General features: G+C 35.3%; 1 protein-coding gene across 3 annotated transcripts in view; it reads left to right on the top strand.

Moving 5' to 3' along the window:
- Window positions 1-22465, top strand: part of RRM2B (ribonucleotide reductase regulatory TP53 inducible subunit M2B) — a 35484-nt gene extending 13019 nt beyond the window's left edge. The window contains exons 4-10 of one of the 3 annotated variants that reach the window (XM_082858541.1): window positions 675-808; window positions 1388-1482; window positions 4161-4294; window positions 15369-15473; window positions 16661-16774; window positions 20601-20786; window positions 21864-22465. In XM_082858541.1, coding sequence (XP_082714667.1) covers window positions 675-808; window positions 1388-1482; window positions 4161-4294; window positions 15369-15473; window positions 16661-16774; window positions 20601-20753 — 735 coding nt within the window. In that variant the 3' untranslated portion in view covers window positions 20754-20786; window positions 21864-22465. Of the gene's footprint in view, window positions 1-674; window positions 809-1387; window positions 1483-4160; window positions 4295-15368; window positions 15474-16660; window positions 16775-20600 lie in introns of all 3 variants that reach the window. The other 2 variants (XM_082858540.1, XM_082858542.1) reach the window with 2 other exon arrangements.
- The last annotated feature ends 1407 nt before the right edge of the window (window positions 22466-23872 follow it).

Here is a 23872-nt window from a genome sequence, read left to right as displayed (position 1 = left end):
GACTGAGTCTGAAAAATGATGTCTAAGAAATGAACTTAACTCTTGAAAACATTTTTTCTGATGAAGTGTCAGAGGCAAGGATACATTTCTGTTATTTGACCCCCCAAAATATCATGAAATCAAGCATATTGTACCAATCAAAACTACTTACAAGGCATAAGCATGAGTTTGATTTTACCCTTAGATAGTAATCCTAATAGAGAACCTGCACCTTAATAATCTTTCCAGAGCTCTGCCATAGAGCACTGGGTCTGGCTTCCCATTTTTAAACTTCTATTATGGTTGGTTAGAAAACATGCTTTCTTATTAAAAAGAATGGGAAGATGCAAACTTTCATTATAAGCTTGTAGGGGCTTCAGTAGATCTAATTAAGGTCAATTCTACAAAGCAAAATAATTATTTTTGGTAGATGTTCTAAAATTTATTTGGCTTTATAGGCAGTATCTCCACCTAATAGGTCAGTTTATTTAATTGCTTAAGAATATAGTATGCAACTAATTGTGGAGGGTTGATGGATTAAGTAGTACTGCTTAAAATAATTCATAAGGTCTTTCTGACCTGTCTGTGGCATGACAGGTGATTTTTAAGTGATAATTCTGATGTCCAGATTCTGATTTGCAGTGTTTAATGAGAGCCCATAGAATTGGATATATTTGTTTCCCTTATCTTCTTAGGTGGAGCGCTTTAGTCAGGAGGTGCAGGTTCCAGAGGCTCGCTGTTTCTATGGCTTTCAAATTCTCATCGAAAATGTTCACTCAGAGATGTACAGTTTGCTAATAGACACTTACATCAGAGATCCTAAGAAAAGGTATTACTGCTGGGATTTTATTTACAAAGGTTTATCCTATTGCTTGATTCTGTTAATATTAAGGAACTAAATATTAGGGAAAGATTATTCAAATATGGAAGTTTAGGAGTACAGTATTTTCTATTGCTTAATAATGTGTTAGATTAAAAAAAACTTGTATAGGACCAGTAAATCTTTGGATAGTATATCTTAAAAAACTGTTCACACACTGTTCTGTTTAGAAATTAAATATTCTAATTTAGTCAATTTTGTATAAGACCAGATCCAAAGCACTAATTTGAGTTTTACTTTCACTTCTATATTTTATGGACATGCAAAAATACAGAAAAACTACAGGTCTGTTGCATACCATAGAATTGCATAGAATCAAATATAGTCTGATTAAAAACAAGTAAATTGGAGATTCCCTGGTGGTCCAGTGGTTAGGACTCGGCGCTTTCACTGCTGAGGGCCCAGGTTCAATCCCTGGTCGGGGAACTAAGATCCTGCAAGCCGTGTGGCGCAGCCAAAGATAAAAAAAAAAAAACAAAAACAAAAAACCAAGTGAATAACTTTGCCATTAATCTTTTGTTTTTACAGGGAATTTTTATTTAATGCAATTGAAACAATGCCATATGTTAAGAAAAAAGCAGATTGGGCCTTGCGATGGATATCAGATAGAAAATCTACTTTTGGTATGTAGCTTTAATTTATATATGATCAAATTAGCCTTGGGTTATACAATGCTATTTTACATGGTGTAGTATCACTATTCCTAAGAATTAATTCGAAACTGGTGAAAAATAATCTAAATCTATTATCTATTCTGTTTATTAAATTGAAAGTTGAAAGGTTAAATGTCAGCGCATAATTACAGGTAAATAAGAATCAGTCACATAGACTCTGACAAGAATATTAGAGCAAGACTATATGCTTTCAGTAATGTTTATTTTCCCTAAAATAAAGCAAGTCAAAGTCTTAACATTTGTCAGGGAACAAATATGTAAATTAGTGCACTCAACTAAGGCAAGAAACAGTTTGCAATAACAGGCTTATTTTTCACAGATAAGTTAAACGCAAACACCCTTTTGGGTGAGTTGAGATCCAATAACATCTTTTTACGGAAGCGATTAACATTGTTTCTTATAATATAAATATTTATTACATTTAATTAAAATATTCAGATATTTAATTTAAATAGCTCTAAGTACCTTTCTGATTTATTTCACAATTGGTTGTCTTTACTTTCTGGTTTTATTCATCATGTGGAGAAAGAGGTCTCAAATTTTTTGGTCTAAGTACTCCTTTGCACTCTTAAAAATTATTGAGGACTGATTATATCTATTGATATTTTCATATTAGAAATTAAAGCCAAGAAACTTTCAAAATATTTAATTATTAATGTATATTAAATTAACAGTAATAACCCATTGCAGTTTGAAATAAATAATGTATATTTATGAAAAGAAACACTATTTTCCCAAAAAATTGGAATGGCCTAGTTTTGGCCATTCCATTCTCACTGGAATGAGAATGGCCTAGTTTTTTATTTTTGCAAATCTCTTTAATGTCTGACTTAATAGGAGGATAGCTGGATTTTATCTGCTTCTGCATTCAATTTGTTGCAGAATGTTGTTTTGGTTGAAGTATATAAAGAAAATCCAACCTCCTTCAGATATGTAGTTAGAAAAAGGAGAAGTATTTTACCAGGCTTTTCAGATTGTTGTGAATATGTTGTGTAGCCTTTGGAAAACACCACTGTATATTCATGAGAGAATGATGGTAAAAAAGATAAATAGTGTCTTATTATTACTATGAAAATAGTTTTGACTTCACAGACCTCCTGGGTCTGTGGATCTCCAGGGATCCCTGGACCACACGTCGAGAACCAGTGATGTAGTGTAAGATATGGGCAAGATGTAGTGTATCAGGGAAGAAACATATATGTCTGCATTGCTTTCAGTTCATTTCAAGAATGAGAAAAGCAGTGATTCTCAGTGTGCATAAAATCATCTGGAGAATTTGTGGAAAAATCCTGCAGATGCCTGGTCCTCACCAGACAGTGATCTGCATTTTATACCCAGCTGATTTTCTCACAAGTGAATTGAGAAGCACATTTTGAGAAACATTGGCTTTAGAGAAAAACAAAGGGAAACGTCAAGGTGTTCAATATGCACTGAAAAGATTAGTGTGGATAGAAAATGATGGACAGGCTCACAGAAAGCATGTCTTTCATGATACTACCAAAGAAGTAACCTAGAAATAGAGAAAATAGAGGAGGGTGGCAGTCATCCTGTGACAATCTGCTTAGTTTTTTTAAAAAGTGAGATATACTGCTTAGTTTTTTAAAATATCTTTAAAGAACTTTAAAACATTAAATATATAGATTCAACCTTAATATACGTAATGAAATTACATTTCAAACATCAAAATAAGTATGAGTTACACAATCTTATTGCATTGCATCATAGAGGTTAGCTGTATCTTAAAAATATATCCTACTTTCCTATCTCTAAAATCATGAGGCCTTTACAATTCATTATAGCTTTTAGAAGAAATGTTTTGGAACATTTGTAGCTCACATCTATTCTTGAAAATTTGTAAAATTTACCCCTCATAATCCTTTAATCTTCTCCAAAAAGAATAGCCTTCTATAATTATTTCTGTTATGATTTTCATTCTGTAGCATTCATGTGAATGCATAGAATAGTTAAAATGACAATGTTCCTCTTATTCAAAGTTTGTATAAAATTATAGTCTAGTTCCCTTATAGATGAACATTCACATGACATCACATTTATGTCAATTAAAAATGAATCAATTATACCTATTATCTTATTAATAGCAAGATGAAAATATAGTAATCTATGTTAAATTAATGATAAATCTCCATCCTAAAACAAATAAGTCACTAGTCTAAAGAGCTATTTTTGTTTTCAAAAGGGTCAACAGAGCATAGTGTTCAAACATACATGTATGTACATATTGCATTCACAAACACGTACCTGCAAAAAAAAAAAAAACAAACAAACGCGTACCTGCACTCACAGGCATGTGTGGTGCACAGATATATCACCTCTTTTTTTGCATGTGGAAAGCTCTCCTTTGTCCACATTCCAAGACCTGCAGGAGTCCAGTGTTGGACCTAAGACCTGAAGTTGACATACCTTTCTGCTCTAGTAGGTAGAGGTGGCAAACTTCCTCCTCTGAAGACTTGGCCGCAGCACTAACTTGTTGATTGTGTTTCTTGGCAAAACAGTTGTGATATTATTATTAAAAAATATATGTAAAAGTATATATTATACATATATAAGCTTGAAAATGTCTGCAGTATATGATATTTCAGAAAATGAAACTATTTTTTGTCTCCCAGGGGAAAGGGTGGTGGCCTTTGCTGCTGTAGAAGGAATTTTCTTCTCGGGATCTTTTGCTGCTATATTCTGGCTAAAGAAAAGAGGACTTATGCCTGGACTTACTTTTTCCAATGAACTCATCAGCAGAGATGAAGTAAGGAATGAAGTATTCTTCTACTTATATTTGTAATCATAGCTGCTGTTCATTTATTTTTCCTTCTGCTGAAAATACTTATGGTGACACAAATATCCTGTTAATTAAAATAAAACAGGAAGTCATTTCTTCCTTGGATTTTAAGAATCTGTGTTTTCTTCCTACCTCTCTTACTGTTCCTCCTCAATCTCTGCCCATCCTTATGTACCAACGTACTCCTGGGTTCCCACTTTGGTCGCTCTCCTTCCCTATACATGACCTCCTGGCTGATCTTATTTATTCCCATGGAATCAGCTGCCACCTAGATGCTCATAACAATTAAAACTTTATCTGTAGCCTGGTTATTCTTTCCTGAGCTCCAAACCCATAAATTCAAGTGCATGATAGACGTTTTCTCCTGGAAGCCTCCACAGATATCGCAAACCTAGTATCAAGCTCATCATCTTTCTCCTGAAATGTGTTCTTCCTGTTTTCTCTGTCTCATTGAGTGCCTCTACCTTCTACCCAGTCATACGAATTTGAAATTTGGGAGTCATTTTAGATTGCTTCTTTTTTTTTTTTTTTGCTATATCCAGTCAGTCACTAAATCTTGTCTCCCTCTGTCTGCAACACTTCCATCTTTTCTACCATTTTTGTTTTCATCTGTTGATTACCTTCTCACAAGTTGCCACTTAAAACTTTCCTACCCCAATTAGGTAAAACTGACCACTCTTTGCTCTATGTATTCCTCTGAAACCTGAACTTATCCCTACCTTAGAGTCCATAACATGTATTGCACTTCTTTTTTTTTTTTAACATCTTTATTGGAGTATAATTGCTTTACAATGGTGTGTTAGTTTCTGCTTTATAACAAAGTGAATCAGTTATACATATACATATGTTCCCATATCTCTTCCCTCTTGTGTCTCCCTCCCTCCCATCCTCCCTATCCCACCCCTCTAGGTGGTCACAAACCACCTAGCTGATCTCCCTGTGCTATGCGGCTGCTTCCCACTAGCTATCTATTTTACGTTTGGTAGTGTATATATGTCCATGCCACTCTCTCACTTTGTCACAGCTTACCCTTCCCCCTCCCCATATCCTCAAGTCCATTTTCTGGTAGGTCTGTGTCTTTATTCCCATCTTACCCCTAGATTCTTCATGACATTTTTTTTTCTTAGATTCCATATATATGTGTTAGCATACAGTATTTGTTTTTCTCCTTCTGACTTACTTTACTCTGTATGACAGACTGTGGGTCTATCCACCTCACTACAAATAACTCAATTTCGTTTCTTTTTCTGGCTGAGTAATATTCCATTGTATATATGTGCCACATCTTCTTTATCCATTCATCTGTTGATGGACACTTAGGTTGCTTCCATGTCCTGGCTATTGTAAATAGAGCTGCAATGGAGATTTTGGTACATGACTCTTTTTGAATTATGGTTTTCTCAGGGTATATGCCCAGTAGTGGGATTGCTGGGTTATATGGTAATTCTAGTTTTAGTTTTTTAAGGAACTTCCATACTGTTCTCCACAGTGGCTGTATCAATTTACATTCCCACCAACAGTGCAAGAGGGTTCCCTTTTCTCCACACCCTCTCCAGCATTTATTGTTTCTAGATTTTTTGATGATGGCCATTCTGACCAGTGTGCGATGATATCTCATTGTACTTTTGATTTGCATTTCTCTAATGATTAATGATGTTGAGCATTCTTTCATGTGTTTGTTGGCAATCTGTATATCTTCTTTGGAGAAATGTCTATTTAGGTCTTCTGCCCATTTTTGGATTGGGTTGTTTGTTTTTTTGCTATTGAGCTGCATGAGCTGCTTGTAAATTTTGGAGATTAATCCTTTGTCAGTTGCTTCATTTACAAATATTTTCTCCCATCCTGAAGGTTGTCTTTTCATCTTGTTTATGGTTTCCTTTGCTGTGCAAAAGCTTTAAGTTTCATTAGGTCCCATTTGTTTATTTTTGTTTTTATTTCCATTTCTCTAGGAGGTGGGTCAAAAAGGATCTTGCTGTGATTTATGTCATAGAGTGTTCTGCCTATGTTTTCCTCTAAGAGTTTTATAGTGTCTGGCCTTACATTTAGGTCTTTAATCCATTTTGAGTTTATTTTTGTGTGTGGTGTTAGGGAGTGTTCTAATTTCATACTTTTACATGTACCTGTCCAGTTTTCCCAGCACCACTTATTGAAGAGGCTATCTTTTCTCCACTGTATATTCTTGCCTCCTTTATCAAAGATAAGGTGACCATATGTACGTGGGTTTATCTCTGGGCTTTCTATCCAGTTCCATTGATCTATATTTCTGTTTTTGTGCCAGTACCATACTGTCTTGATTACTGTAGCTTTGTAGTATAGTCTGAAGTCTGGGAGCCTGATTCCTCCAGCTCTGTTTTTCTTTCTCAAGATTGCTTTGGCTATTCAGGATCTTTTGTGTTTCCATACAAATTGTGAAATTTTTTTGTTCTACTTCTGTGAAAAATGCCAGTGGTAGTTTGATAGGGATTGCATTGAATCTGTAAATTGCTTTGCGTAGTAGAGTCATTTTCAGAATGTTGATTCTTCCAATCCAAGAACATGGTATATCTCTCCATCTATTTGTATCATCTTTAATTTCTTTCATCAGTGTCTTATAATTTTCTGCATACAGGTCTTTTGTCTCTTTACGTAGGTTTATTCCTAGATATTTTATTCTTTTTGTTGCAATGGTAAATGGGAGTGTTTTCTTAATTTCACTTTCAGATTTTTCATCATTAGTGTATAAGAATGCCAGAAACTTCTGTGCATTAATTTTGTATCCTGCTACTTTATCAAATTCATTGATTAGCTCTAGTAGTTTTCTATTGCACTCTTGTCTCTCTCCTCTACTGGACTCAAGTTCCTTGAGTGCAGAAACCTTGTCTTTTATCTTTGTGTTCTCAGTGTTAGACCATTATAGCCTTTTGGGTCACATTGACTAATCCTGGCTCCTCAGCTTATTTCTAAAGTGACCTTGTTAAGTTACTTAACTTCTCTGAGCCTCAGTTTCTTCAGTTATACACCTTAACAGGCTTTTGTTAAAATGCAATGAAACAATATGTAAAAGTACTTTTTGGGAATCCCCTCATAGTCCAGTGGTTAGGACTCTGTGCTTTCACTGCTAAGGGGGAGCAGGTTCAATCCCTGGTTGGGGAACTAAGATCCTGCAAACCGCATGGCATGGCCAAAAGAAAAAAAAATGCTTTGTATAATTACTTTGTGTTGTTTTGTGTCTTTAAATTTCTAATAATTTTTATTATTAATGTTATATATGATTATTATAGAGAATTAAGAGAATAAAATCATTCGGTCTCAACACACAGAGATAGCCACCTTCCATATTTTGTATTCTGGACAATTTCCTACATTTAAACCTATGTAAATATATACAAACATATTTTTATAATTTGAGATATTCTGCGTTTTTCATATTTTTTTGAGCTAAGATCATCTTTTTCACTAAGCAGAATATTATGAACATTATTCTATGACATTAAGCATTTTTCGGAAACAGTTTTGTTAGATTACATATTACATATCCTAATGAGTACATGTATCATTTATTTGACTATAATTAGAAATTTAGGTCGTTTCCTGGTTTTTTGTTTGTTTGTTTTGCTATAATGCAAAATGACTATCTTTGTATATAAGCTTTGTCTCAATTTCATACTATTTTCCTAAGGTAGATTCCCTAGAAATAAAACTACTAGAGTATAAGGCATGAACATTTTAAAGGCCATCATACTCACTTGCAGATTTCTTTCCAGAAATCAGATAACAATTTGTAGCCCCGCCTAACAATGTATGAACATGTCTTTTCTTACTATACCCTTACCAGATTTACTTGTTAAATATTGGATAAATTTGATAGGAGTAATTAGTATCTCATTAGTATCTCTAGTTGCATTTATCTGATTACTGCTTAGATTGAACATTGTTTTCATAGTGATACTAGTCATTTGTCTTTTTTTCTGTAGTTACCTGTTCTGGTCTTTTGCTTTTATTACCGTCGGTATATATTCCCAATGCACAGTAACTGATTGGGCTCTTTCAATAAGTATTTGTTTATTGAGTTTGTTATATTTATCACATGAATATAATATAAAATATGAATTTTGTTATATTTACTGCAAATATTTTCCCAGTTTGTCGTTTGCTTTTTAATTTTGTTTGTTCTTTTTTTTTTTTTGGGGGGGGTGAAGTAGAAGAGGATAGCTTTATTTCTTTGCTAGGCAAAGAGGGACACAGTGCGCTCCTGACCTCGAAGAAAACTACATTTCTCTGTTCGAATCTGCCCTTTGGAACTCAGGGAAGGTCATGGAGGCTGGAGTCTTGCCTACAAGAAATGGGGGACAAAAGGGCCTCCAAGCCTGGGAGCCCCACAGGGCCTCACTCAGTTTCACTCCACCCTTTTCTTTGATATTCCTCAATCTTGAGGACAGATATTGGACAAGAAAGGGAACAATCATTTTGGATAGAGATGTTAATCATAAACGGAGGAACCCTGTTTTAGGAAGACTTGGTTTTAATCCTTACTTCGGTTTTTATCTTTCCCCAAATCTTTCAGGGAAGTGGGTGATGACTGTTCTGACTACTTCCTGCTCAGATGGGGCATAGTCCTGCCTAATTTTGGGGCAATAGATACCAAATTAAACATATTTGAGTTCCACATCCTGGATCCGAGTCTTATATGATTAAGATCTCAATTCCTTGGTCCGGTTAGAGGTAAGAGTGACGACTGGAACTTTAGTAGACAGAATGGATCTCATTCCCTTAGGAATTCAGGATAGGTCTGAAGGCCAGTTTGGAACTGGTACTTAGGAGAGACTTGTTGTAGCCAGTTGTTTCCAAACTATCCCTTGTATGGTGAAAACCCATCAAGGCAATTCTGAAGACCTGGAAATAGGAAGCTGACCACATATCTAGCCGTTAGCATTATCAAAAAGAATCAGCATATGAATCTATAGGTAGAAGGTATGAGAAAGGCTAAGAAAACAGAATTTTCATTCCGCTTGTTGGAACAAATACTTAAGATTCCTGAAGGGTGAGATGTCCACTTCTCGGGAGTCTGCTCGCTGGCTGTAGGCAGGCTTGGCTGGTCAGTCTCTGGTAATCTTACTCTGGTGTGACGTACCCGTGGCTTTACTCCATCCCATTTTAGAGAGACGTGAGTAGTAAGAAGAATGTTATAGGATCCCTTCCTAGGATCCCTTCTGTTTCTCTTTAAGCTGCTGCTTAGGTCCTTGCTCTTTCCATACTTTCAGCAGCACCTTGTCTCCTGCTTTGAGGGGATGCAAGAGAGCTTCCAGGTGAGGAGGAGACCTGTGGAACATAAACTCATCCATGCATACAGTTAACAATTGACCGGTCTGTTGTACATACTGTTTAATTTTTTTCTTCCTGTGTTAGAGATGTTTCGCTTTTTTACTGTTACTACTTTTTCCCTTCTGGCTGCAAAGGCTTCTACTCAACCTTGATCCAGGTGTAATCCTCTTAAATCTTTAGCCAAAATCTCATTGAAGAGGGTGGGGGAATTTTTAAATCCTGTGGCATCCTTGAATTTGACATAGCTCAGAAAATTCCAAGTTTACAATACAGGAATGAATGTGTCTGAAATCACATCCACAATGGTCATGTAGTTTTATCATAATTACTCCATTTTGACTCTCAAATGCATTCCCCACGTCAATGTTAAAGCAGATGTACAATGCACGTCTGAAAGGCCACAAAACAGGCCGCTTTTTAAAGTTAAACCATGTATAGACCAGAGTGACTTCCTCATACCTCAATATGTGCAGATTTTTTTCTTTCGTTTCCCCTTTTGATTGCAAGTCTTTCAGTAGAAGACATTGATGATCAAAATATCTGTCCCTTGGTGCCAGGGTGATTCAGCTGTTTGCCCCAGGTGTAGATCATATCCCTTGGTGCTAGGCCTCCTTTGTATTTACCTAGTCAATCCACATTGGGGGAAAACTGATCAAGTATAGTGAACAAGCACAGAGGTATGTTAATGAGGACATGCTTTATAGGCTATACATTTTATCATTTATACCCAATTGTCACACAAGCATTGTACATGTGCTTTCAGCAATAGACCTAAACAAGCAGTGGTACATGATGAGTAATTACACTCTGATACCTTCACTGGGTAGTTTTCCTTTCCTCCTAAACATCAGGGCAAAAGTGTTACTAACACAATAACTTTCATAAATTCAAACTTCAATTAACAGAACTAGAATTTCATATCTATTGAAAAATAATCCTTTTCTCTAAAATTACCCCCATTTTCATAACCCAAGAGTCTCCAATTTCTGGAGGGACTAGGCAGAGATAAAAGAATATTTCAGTTTTTCCTACAGAGGTGTAACTTACCCAATTGTTCTAAGTCATAAGTAGCTTGAGGGGAAGGGCTTCCCTATGTCTGGGAAAACCATAAACATTATTTACCAGCCCACTCGGTAAGTAATCCTTTTGCTAACTTTTTATGAAGCCATCAGATTCTCCATTAAGATTTTAAAATTTCTTAACCAGCTCAGCTGTATGATATGAAATTTATCAGAGACCTGTATTTGTCAAAAGGGGTCCTTCACATAAGTCTTCTTGAAGATGAATTACCTTTGCAAAAGCATCAGAGTACAGCAGCAGAAAGAACTAAAAGGGCTCAGTTAAGCATCTGACTGCAATGTAATTGGTAAAGAAACTTGGTTACAATAACCAGGATTACATTTAACTTGACTGATTACCTTTAATTTAACATACCAAATAATCCTAGTTAAATATTTCTCTCTGAGATGCCTCAGGGGCCCTCTGAAGAATCTCAAAGTTAGCTGGAGATCAAAAGAACCTTTAGAAACTGCCAAACAATACTTACTCATTTTATACAAAGTGAAAAGATTTCAAGGGCAAATAGGAATCTGGTCTTGCCCTGGCCCACTCCCAGCAAAATCCATTTACCCAAATGGATTTAACCCAATCTTTGAAAATCCTGATCATGCACAACTTTAAAAACATGTGCTTTCTTATGGAGAATTATTCCTAAAGAGTTTACCCAAAAGCTCTTATCTCACTTGCATTACTTAACATTGATGACTCTAAAGACATGTCTATATTAATCAAACCAACAAGCTTAAGCCACCTTCAATAGCAGATATTAATTCAGTACTGAATATTTCCCAGATCATGTGGTCCTAAAATTTATCTTGGCCATTTTTCTAGACATTTAGATATAACTTGTAAGTGTTTACTTTTAAGTCAATTAGATAGAGCTCATTTACAAGTTAACTTTTATGTAAAGACTGAACCAGAGATCTGAATTTTTTTGCTTGAGTTTAAAAAGGCCTTCTTTCCCTGCCTTTTTCTTCAGTCTCAGGAACTAGAGATGGTCTAGATAAAATAAGTGTTCTGGCGGGCCCAGGCACAGGGGGAGAGAAATAACAATTCCTTTTCATGGGGGAATAGCTGAAGATCTTCCAGTTTTGTAAAAATACCCTGGGTGGGGTGTTATAAGATGGAACAGAGCTCTGATCACCCATAACAAGGCTAGTCCAGAAGGGAAAATCCCAACCAACATTCTGCCACAGGCAAAACCAGACACAATAGGACGGATTCCCTGGTGTTGTCACACGTGAGCCCTGTTAGTGAGCCCTGTTATTCAAAGACGTCTCAACCGGTCAATGTACTGACATGCATACTTACAACAAACATGGTCCCATGAACAAAACATGTACAACTCTTTTCTCAGTCTTCCTTATTTTCCTTTCCCTTCAGAAACAACCAGCTCTAGGCAAAATGACTTTCCTTTCTCTTTCAGCTTGTTACCTAGCTGCTCACTTTTATTATGTAACTGCGTGAATGCTTGAACATATGGAATTTCTCCTGTCTTTCTATTCCTATGACAAAACAGCTCTAGCTGGAGAATAGTATAATAATTTAGACTACCATTCAAAGACCATCTTTCCTCATTTGGGCTTCCCTGGTGGCGCAGTGGTTGAGAGTCCGCCTGCCGATGCAGGGGACACGGGTTCGTGCCCCGGTCCGGAAAGATCCCACATGCCGCGGAGCATCTGGGCCCGTGAGCCAGGGCCACTGAGCCTGCGCGTCCGGAGCTTAAGCTCCGCAATGGGAGAGGCCACAACAGTGAAAGGCCCGCGTACCGCAAAAAACAACAACAACAACGAAAAAAAACAAAGACCATCTTTCCTCATTTTCAAGAATGTACGTTGGCCAAACAGAATTACAATAGAATTTCATTTTTTTCCTAGTTATAGGTTTAGAACTATAGGTCGATGAGTCTGCCAAGATTTTTCCCAGGGGGCTATCAGATGGAGAAAGAGGAGGAGAAGGAGGGGAAGGGGAAGAGGAAGAAGGAGAAGGAGAAAAAAAGAAAACGGAGAAGAAGGAGAGGAGGAAGAAGGAGGAGAAGGAAAAGAAGAAGAAGAAGAAAAAGAAGGCGCACTTCCTATATTTGATTGATAGAACACTCACGAGCGGACCGAAAACAAAACAGAACCCTCGCCAGCAGACGGAAGACTTATGCCAGAAAAAAACAGACAGCACAAAGCTCAGAGTGGTTGCTTCCAAGTCCTACTTATCCCATGACCTTAGTCTAAGCTGCGCCTTACAGATGGGATTTCTGAAACAGAAAATCCCCAGATGGGAACCAAACGTTCCCCAGATGGAACCAAAAGTTCTTCAGAGGGACAAAATTGAAGGAGCCTGGGAGTGCACTCCCAGGGACTTACCCAGATTCTGGCAGAGGTGTTGCGACATCAGACGCTATCTTTTCTGCTTCCCCAAAACAATTCCTAGGAGTAGGATGTCCAGGGCAGTCCAGGCAGGAGGAAGAGAGAAAGAGAGGAAGAGAGGAATGTCCTCAAGGCAAAAAGGGCCTTGGCAGTTGCTAGGGCGGTCCCTCTTCCTCTGTCTATTCCCACCTCAGAGTTCCAGCTGCCAGGATGGCAGACACGGTTATGACTGGGGGCTCGGCCTCCAGGTAAGCGTCCCAGGTGATCTGGCTTCTAGGGACACCCCCCCCCCCGGACCGTCCCCGAGGCAGTCCCTTGGTGATCACCAAAATTGTTACCGAAAGCTTGGCCTCTCTGTATACCCGTGCCAAATCGAATCTCAGGGGACAGAGTTTTGGATGAAGTAGAAGAGGATAGCTCTATTACTTTGCCAGGCAAAGGGGGACACAGTGGGCTCCTGCCCTCAAAAATTGTGTGTCCCCTGTTTGTTCTTCTAATGTACAAAACCCTGAAATTCGTGGGATCTACTTTCAGAGATGAGTTAAATAGTCACACATACTTTGGTTTTGGCTTTTGAACATTTAACTCTTTAATGCCATTGAAATTTCTTTAGTACAAGTATGGAATGTAATATAAATAAAGCATAGGATAAGTTAGAATGTAACTTAATTTTATTTCACACACTCTTCGGAAGTTTTTCCTATTCTCTTTAAGTAATCCTTCCTTCTCCATTGACTTGTGATGTCTTCTTTATTATATATTAAGACTTCAAGTATACTAAAATCTGTTTCAGGGCTTTTTCTTTTTCATTAACCTATATGTCAATATCATGCCATAATAAACTATTTTAATTATTGTAGTTTTTTATGTTTTGATAATTAGTAGGCTAAATCTCATAACTTTTATTTTTAAAGTGTTCTTAAAAGATTCTGCCCATTTAGTCTTCCAGATTAATTTTTTAACTTAAAAACAACCCCACTAGGATTTTGATTAGAGTCGCTTTAAACCTCAAAATTAATTTTATTCCCTTATTGATTTAACAATTACAAGTGCCTGCCTTTGACTTACTCATCTCTGTAATAGGTAGCTAGCTGTCGGTTCTAATCAACACTACGTTGTCACCTTTCAGCAGTTCCTTTGAAATTCAGCCTTTGGTAATTTGAAATATCCTCTTGAGTCAAGTGGAGGGGGTATGTTTCACTAGTAAATTTTCTAAGATTAGCTATTTAAAGAGGTTTTTTCCTAATGGTTTCTTCTGGGAATGACAATTTAACTAGGTAAATAATCCTTGGAAAACAACCCTTGATTTGAGTCTTATCTTTCAATTGTCTGGGTTTTTGTTGTTTCATTTAGAAAAAGCTAAGCAGCTCTGATTTGTAATCCTCTAAAGTGTGTAGTCCTTCCACCATCTCCTCCCTTGTTGGCTTACAGATTCATTTCTTTTTCTTTGTAGTTTAGAAATGTTAATTGACTCTGCCTTGTTGTCAGTCTCTAATTGTTAATTTTGTTTAGAACTCCATCATCTTTCTATGTCTCTGACCTTTATCTTTTTGGTTTTTTTTGAAATTTTCGTCTGTTGTTTTCAGCTTTATACCATCTGTTCTGTGTTTTGAAATCCCGATTATTGTATGTTGAATCTCCTTGCTCTGTTCTCCAATTATTTAATTTCTATATCATTTCATATATTTGCGTAACTAGTCTGTTCTCCAATTATTTAATTTCTATATCACTTCATACGTTTGCATAACTATTCTGTTCTCAAGGTATTTCACAATTTTGCTTTCTTTTGTCGTTGAGTGATCTGCAATGTCATTTCTGCTTTATACAGCTTCAGATGGTATCCTTAATTCTTCAGTTTCCATTTTCATTACACTGAATTTATTTCTATCTTGAGCCATTCTTGTTTAATATAACTTGTGTTTTTGAAATCTGTGAGTTTCACCTGTTCTTTAAATACTTAATTGTTTTTCAATCATTTCTTAATTTTTTAAAAAACACTAAAAATGAGCGAATTTGCATTTTGATTCTTCTTTGTTTTCCTTTCCAAAATGCTTTTGGTTGCAGATTTGTTGTTAATTAATTCTTCTTTCATGTTAATGAACTGAGATTTGCTGGCATTGAAAATTTTTCATTATAGGTTATTATAATTGGCATTTTAATAAGGCTTGAAGAAAAGAAGTTCCTGACCCTGTTAATCCTTCTTCTGTCTTCCAGAAGTTCGGTGTTGCATTCCTAACTACTTTATATAATGCCTGATGCATCACTGTGTGAAAATAGCTGATTAAACGTCCTTTGACAGTGATATTTTTCTTCTATTTTAGGGGCTTCACTGTGACTTTGCTTGCCTGATGTTTCAATACTTAGTAAATAAGCCTTCAGAAGAAAGGGTTAGGGAGATCATTGTTAATGCTGTTGAAATTGAGCAGGTAAGCAGGAAAGCTTACATAATTAGCACATCTCTCTTTCTTTGATGTTTGTACCATTATTTCATTAGGTTGACACATGAAATTGCCATTTTGTAGGTCAAAATAGGTATCAGCAATATTATATGGTCAACCTGGCAGTACCAATAGATGATGTATTGCAGTTATTATGTCAACTTATAATTTGGTTTATAAGTCAGTCTTTATTATATATTAAGATCTTATGTATACTATAATTTGTTTCAGGACTATTTTTTTGTCTCATTGATCTGTCAAATTTTATGCCATAACAAACTATTTTAATTATCTTAGCTCTCTAGGTTTTTAGCTGCTAGAGGGCAGTGATGGTTTCTTGTTTTGTATTCTTAAACTAGCAGGGTATCTCGCTTGAAGCCATGCATCAAATGTTCACAGAATGAATAAATAAGTGAATTAGTGAATAGTAAAGTATGATTTAGGGCATGGAAAGATCTCTAACTAGAAAGACCTGGATGCTTCACTTAGAGTACTTTTATCATTTTAAAGAACTAGTTGAAAAGTAAAATAAGTTTTTAAACTTCTTTTTAATAGTGCATACTTTAACAGCCATAGTTATCATATTGAGAAGAGAGAAAAGGCATAAATCTTGAATCACGTTTAGAACTAAATCCAAATGGTTAATATATGTTTTTTTTTCTTTATTAAAACTTTACCACTGTGTTTCAGTATAATTGGCGTTCAGTTTATCTCCCAATTCCCAGATCCATTTCTATTTCTTTCTCATTTTCTCTGTTAATTGAGCTTTCTCTCTTTCCCAGTTCCCTTTCATAGTCATGTTCCCCACAACAATCATCTTAGGTGAATCTTTTTCTGGGTATTTCAGAACAAAATATCTCCTTTTTTTCTATTGAGAAAGCATATAAATTCAGGTCCTTTAGGTGCTACTTTAAAAAATACCGGCAGTGTAATAGTTTCAATTTACTTTGGCTATATGAGAATGTGAAATAATAATGTGAATAGTAACACCCCAAACATTTTTAAGCAAATGAGCGTTGTTTGCCATGTTGAAAGAATTTATCCTAGTGTACTTTCCTTGAACAAGATCAGTGACTTAGAAGATTAATAAAATTAGAACTCTCTTTTTATTTGGAAAACACATACAATTTATTGTTCTTTCTTTCTACTTTATTCTGTTTTTCTTTATATCTCAGGAGTTTTTAACAGAAGCCTTGCCAGTTGGCCTCATCGGAATGAATTGTGTTTTGATGAAACAGTATATTGAATTTGTAGCTGACAGATTGCTTTCAGAACTTGGATTCTCGAAGGTAAGGTGTTTAAAACGTATCACTGCTAGCTAAAATGTTATAGTGAGGTAAGGCCTCTAAAATACGTACTATATTTCACTGAAAGCTTTTGTAACATACTAGTCTATTTTTTTTAATTGTCCACAACAGCCTTGTTTTACATCAACAAATTGATTTTACAAAATCCTTAAATGAAACTTAAATGAAATTCATAACAGAAGTACATGCTGATAAATCTTAGAACTAATAAGCTCAATAAATTACATTATAATACATAATTGTAGGTATCTGTTTAACAGGACTATCTTTAAGTAATTGGATTCAATATACAAATATATGTTTACCCTCAGGTAAATCCCCATGTGTCTATATTATAATTTGTGGGTTAATGCTTTTAAATAGGAAATCATTATTAGGAAGACATTAACTGTCGTAATTTGACTCTTTGAACTCAGTTGTCTTTAAGTTATTTCTGTCATTTTGTTTATCAGAGATAATGTACCTGAATTTTCATGTGTGCTTTTCACATGACTTAAGAGGTGGAGGCTGCATGCAGCCAGACTACCTGGGTTTGAATCCTGATTCCACCACTTTCTAGCAATGTGACCTTAGGCAAGTTGCTTAACAACTGTCTCAGTTTCCTCATCTGTAAAGTGAAGATAATAATAATCCTTACTACAAATTATTGTTGATGAGTTGGTATACTTAAAGCACTTAAAATAGTGTCAGACATATAGTAAATGAACACTAAATGGTCATGTTGTATTCATCATAAGTGGAACATTCACAGAAATTTACTATGTACTATAATATGTTAATTAGAAATTATAGGTTTTGATTTCTCAGCATGGAAATGGAAGTTTAAATTAATGAGAAGAATTATGAAATCCATGATGCTGAGGTAATCATTACCTTTCTTGGTAATACATTTATTTTCTGGTAACTACAAAAATACTGTGATGAAAAAGTCAGATGGGGCAAAGATTTTTTGTAATTATAAACTGTAAAATATCACTATTTATGTATTTTAGTTGCAAGATCCTCTCTTTTTACTGATCATTAGTGAGAGAAATAAAGTTTATAATTACATTAATATGATCTCTGAAATTTATAAACTATGCATTAAAAGAAATTGTTTTTTTTCCTAAGTTATACAATATGTTTGTTATAGGAAAGTTAATTTGTTTACTTAAACCTTAAAGTGAACTCACTATCCTTTAACCCACCACCATATCCTCACACCCACACATCCACATTCTCCTGCTTATTGGAAAACTACACACCCCTGAGTCTAGTTTTTCCTTTGGGAACTTGCTAACTCTAGATATATAAAACATGCCTCCTAAGAAGAAAATCTGGATGTAGTATAAAACATTATTTTTCCACAGGCCTTCAAAATATCTCAATAAATTTCAAAAAGCAGATTATACTGACCTCTTAGATTTAATGCAATAAAATTAGAAATTAACAATAAAAGATTACCAAAAAGTTCCATCTTCTTAGAAGTTGAGACTATATTCTTTAAAATGAGAGTAAAAATGAAAATATAAACTAATAGAAAATATAAACTAAATGGCATTAAGATTACTATATATCACAACTTGCAGAATGCAGCCAAACAGATCCTCAGAGGAAAATTTGTAGCCATGAATGTCTATTAAGAAAGCAAGACAATTTAAAATACATGAACTAAACTTTGAACTCAACTACAAAAAGAATTATTCTTATAATGCTAGTTTTTGGTAAAATAAGAGATTATTTAAATTAGCAAATGGTTGTCATTTATACAGAATTCTAAATAGAAGCCACATTAATGTTGTTTTCAACTTATCTTTTAGTTTTGGATTAGTCAATAAATATTTGAGTACTTCTATGTGTCAAAACCAAGCTACTTAATTTAGGTTGGTCTTAGTTACTTTGTCCATGACATGAATGTCTTGGATCAGATTTTTTGGAAGATACCCAGTTTTAAAATCCAGTGAATCTGTGACTTGTTCTGTGCTCTTTCCACTGTATCCTGCTGTGAGTGATAACTCACCTTTTCACTGCCTCTTAGCAGTATTTCTGACAGGCAATTTCACAGAGTTCCACAGCTCAACCACGCCCAGCATATGTACTTTTTCTGGAAAAAAAATACATATAGCTTTTTTAAGATATAAATCACAGAACATGCAGTTCACCTATTAATAAATGTACAATTCAATGGTTTTAGTATATTTGCAGAGTTGTGCAGCTATCACAACACTTTGAGAATATTTTTATCACCCCACAAAGAGACTCTATACCCATTAGCAATCAGTCATTTCCTTTTCTTTCCTCCATCCCCACCATAGCCCTAGGCATTATTAATTTTTTGTCTCTTTAGATCTGCCTGTTCTATAAATCCCATTTCATATCAATGGAATCATACAATATATGATACATACCATATACTGGTATATGGTATATACAAAGCCAGTATAATGTTTTCAGATTTCATTCATGTTAACATGTATCAGTGCTTTATTCCTTATTATGGCCAAATAATATTCCATTGTATGATTATACCAAATTTTATTTATCCATTTATCGGTCGATGGAGATTTGGATGGTTTGCTTTTTTGGCTATTATGAATAATGCTGCTATGAGCATTCATGTATAAGTTTTTGTGTGAACATATGTCTTCATTTACCTTGGATATATAACTGGAAGTGAAATTGCTGGGTCATATAGTAACTCTGTTTTTAATCATTAGAGGAACTACCATACTCTTTTCCAAAGCCACTGCATCATTTTACATTAACACCAGCAGTATATGAGGGTTCCAGTTTCTCCACATCCTCACTAACACTTATTATCTTTTTTTCCTTCCAGTGTTATTGAGATATAATTGACATACAGCACTGTATAAGTTCAAGGTGTACAGCATAATGATTTGACTTACATACATCATGAAATGATGACCACAATAAGTTGTCTTTTTTATTACAGCCATCCTAGTAGGTGTGAAATGGTATCTCATTGTAGTCTTGGTTTGCATTTCCCTAATGGATAATGATTTTGAGCATCTTTTCATGTGCTTATTGGCCCTTGTATATCTTTTTTTAGAGAAACGTTTGTCCATTCAGATCCTTTGCCCATTTTTAATTGGGTTATTTGAATATATTCTTATCTGTGGTATTCCTAATTCCTGCTGGAATATTCCTAATTTTAAAAAATCCTCTTTTATTGTTCTTCATGGATCACGGAAATATCTCCATTTCCATCAAGCTTTATCTCCAGGCCTGCCTCTTGAATTCAGAAGCAGTAAAAAAGTTTTGTCAACTTATGTGCCACTTTTTGTTTGGGGTTACTATGGACAGCATTTATTCTGTCTTCCCCAATCATGGTCCCTTAACATCAATTTGATGATTATATGTTCTCTTATGAACTAAGAAACATATTTATGTCCACAGTACATTGTTGGTAATTTAATATTTTGTAGTATCATGTAGATGTGACTATCTAATGGTAATACCTGTGAAAAATGCCTATAATACCTATGGTGTTTTAGATTTCTCAAGCTGTGAAGACATTTTAGTCATTTTAGTTTGGCATTAAATCTTTCATTTCCATTTTAAAATAGTCTTGTTTTTTCTTTCTGCTTCTTTGAATACCAGAGATGCTCGTATAGTTTCTTTAAGAGGTTAATAGGTGATCTTAGTCATCTTAAAATGTATCAGCCTTGAGTGCTTCCAGGACCCTAGGGAATAGTGTGATCTTAAGGTGACTAGACAGGTGTTGGGAGACCTGAGTTATCTATTGTTCTTCTTGTGGGATATAATTTGGCTTCTTCAGAATGTCTAACAATATTTCTTTTCTTTTCAGGTTTTTCAAGCAGAAAATCCCTTTGATTTTATGGAGAACATTTCTTTAGAGGGGAAAACAAATTTCTTTGAGAAACGAGTTTCAGAGTATCAACGTTTTGCAGTTATGGCGGAAACTACAGATAATGTCTTCACCTTAGATGCAGATTTTTAAAACCCTCCCCATACATATCTAAACTTATCATTGGTAAATAGCAGTCTATTTTTCTCTGCTTAAAAAAAAAAAAAAAAACCCTAAAACATCTTCTTTAGGGCACAGGAGTTTGCTCAAAAGGAAATCCAAATATCAATCAAGTTGCATTTATAGAAATATGCTTTAATCTTCCTGTTTAACAGTCAGAGTATGACCTCTAAATGCTTTTGTTCATCGCTAAAATAAAAGATGGCATTATATTTGTTAAGAGCATGGCGTGGGGGGTCAGATAAGAGTTTGAGATTCTGTCCTACTTTGTGTGACCCTTGGTAAATCAGTTAATCTCTCTAAACCTCAGTGTACTTATCTTTAAAAGGAATGTAATAGTAGGTCCTAAATTCATAAAGTGTGTATGAGGATTAAGATGCAAAATCAGTTCTTAGCCAATACTGCTGTTGCAGCCTCCTCCTCCTTCCATCTCCCCCTCCTATTATTATTATTGTTGTTGTTAGTAATAGTATTAATTGCAGTGATGTGATAAAATACTCCCATCTCCTCAAAGTAATTGTGATTCTAGGTCCTAAGATCTAGAATTAGATTTTTGTATTTTTAATGTTTTAGGAAGAACATAAAGATTTCCTTAAAAAGATTATAATTTTCATTAACATGAGAATAACTTCTTTGAATTTCTCAGTGTGTAGTTAAGGAAATTTAGTTCTAAGTTGCTTCAGGCAGGATACTTATGGAGTGGAATCTAGGAGGTTATCATGATAGTTGACCTTGTAAGCAAAATGATTCTGCTCCTTCAAAAATTAAAAGGGTAACTTTAGCCAGACATAGCCCTGGAATGTTTAAAACCAGGGTGAATTAGCTAGAATAGCATTTCCCAAAGGGTATTGTAAAAGCTGTTAGCCCCTCTAGATATTTTGTGGGGTGGTGGGGAGAGATTCTGTGGTCAAATGAGTTTGGGAAATATTGTACACTCCATTCCTCTTTAGAATGTATAGTCAGTACATCAAAGACTGAGAAATTCTGCAGTACATAAACTGATTTGCCCCTGCATATTGCAAACCTACTTAACAAAGATCTGTTTTTCACCTGTTAACATCTCACCTAACTATTGTTCTTCAGAACATAGGTTGGAAAAAGCTGGCCTAGATAACCGTTCTATACATGGAGGAAGGGCCTGTGGACCAAGCAAGGGAGAACCTGGTAGGGATTATTGAACCATTTCAACTTTGTGCCAAGCTGAGGAATGTACCTGTGATTGACCTCAGCTATATTTCTTATACTCCCACAACTCTTATATGCTGTTATGAGACTTAATTCTTTTATGGAACGATGCCTGCTGCATGATAGCAGATGGTTAGGGAGACTGAGGAAAGGCCAGCGTCTGAGAAGTCTGCTCCCTCTATCGTAGGGAACTGTCAAGAGGTAGCCTGAACCCAAGCAAGCAGTGGGGTTCCCCACTCACAGCAAATCATTTTATACAATTCTGGTTAATAAGGTTTAGAAATTTTCTCTTTGCATAAATTTTTGCTCCATTCATTCCACAACTATCTAATGGATTAAAACTGGGAGTTTTCAAGTGGATGCAAAAGGAACAGGCCATAACTTTGTCTGTTAGAGAGGATATCAGAAACTTGAGCTATTTTGGCCTATAATAATACCATTTATCTGTTCAAGGCTTCATAGTTTGCCGAGTGTTTTTGCATCACCTCATTTGATCTCACAACAGCCTTATGAGCTTGACAAAGCAGGTAGTATTGAAATTTTTTTTTTTTTTTTTTTTTTTTGCGGTACGTGGGCCTCTCACTGTTGTGGCCTCTCCCACTGCAGAGCACAGGCTTCGGACGTGCAGGCTCAGCGGCCATGGCTCACGGGCCCAGCCGCTCCACGGCATGTGGGATCTTCCCGGACCGGGGCACGAACCCGCGTCCCCTGCATCGGCAGGCGGACTCTCAACCACTGCGCCACCAGGGAAGCCCAGGATTGAAATTTATAGATGGAGAGAATGAGGCTCAGCAAAGTTCAATGACTTGGCCAAGATCTGCTCATACTCACTGTCCCTACAATATATTTTTTTTTCTTAGAAGTTGTCTTATTTCTGATATTTAGTCCTTTGCCATCCATCTTCACTTCGTTTTCCCTATTTTTCCATTAAACTATCACATACTTTAATTAAGGTACCATATACATTCATTAAAGTATCATAGTATCATAAACATTTTAACTATATTGAGGAAATATGTTCAAAGACATTCATCTACTGCCATACAAAAACTTACATTTAAAATTGATAACATATCGGTAGTGACATCAGAATGCAAGAAGAAAAGTTTTATATTGCATATTCCCTTTGTTTTGAATCCAAATCTTTCTCAGAGGTGATTACAGGTGCCTTAATATGAAGCTTATTTATCGTAGCAATAAACCTAACTGTATTGAGATGACATTTTAATACTGAAATACTGGATTTTTAATACACTGGTTTATTATATTCAGTATTCTATCCCCTTTTCCTGGCTTCCAGGTTTCATATTTATTTATTATGTTTAGTGTTTTGGTTCTTAGTTCTTAGGAAATCAAGAAGTTGTGGAATCTCTTTTTAATATTATCTGACAGGCAAAGAAAAAAATTCAGAGTATGTTTATAACTTTTGTTTTAACAGCACATGTATTTAAATCATTGCTATAGTAAAGTTGGTTATTTAAGAATGTAAAAACTAGTTGTTTGATGACAAATTGCATTTATTAAAAATATTTCCTTGTAGCCATGTAGAATCATGACTTGGAAGGACTCAGGAAGACTGATCCAGTGCTTTCAGACAGGGCTGTTTTGCTGTTCAGTTACATACAATAATAAACAATTATTCTTACAGTTTAAGCTTACCTCAGTCATGTCTTTATATACGAAATTTTTCCCGTTCTCTCATTTTGGAACATTCAAAATTTTCAGCTCCTTTTGCCACTTTGGTTTTCATTTGTTACTGGAAAACGTAATTATAGAGAAAACACAACAACTTGTATATTTAAAAAATAAATTCTTTCATATTCAGAATTTTGCATTTTACATTTAAATATGCAAACGTCATACCACAGAATTCCCAAATTGCATTTGTGCAGATTAAGCTAAGGGCT

Source organism: Leucopleurus acutus, assembly GCF_964270905.1.
Source record: "Leucopleurus acutus genome assembly, chromosome: 17".
NCBI lineage: Eukaryota > Metazoa > Chordata > Mammalia > Artiodactyla > Delphinidae > Leucopleurus > Leucopleurus acutus.
This window is presented reverse-complemented; position numbering and strand designations above follow the sequence as displayed.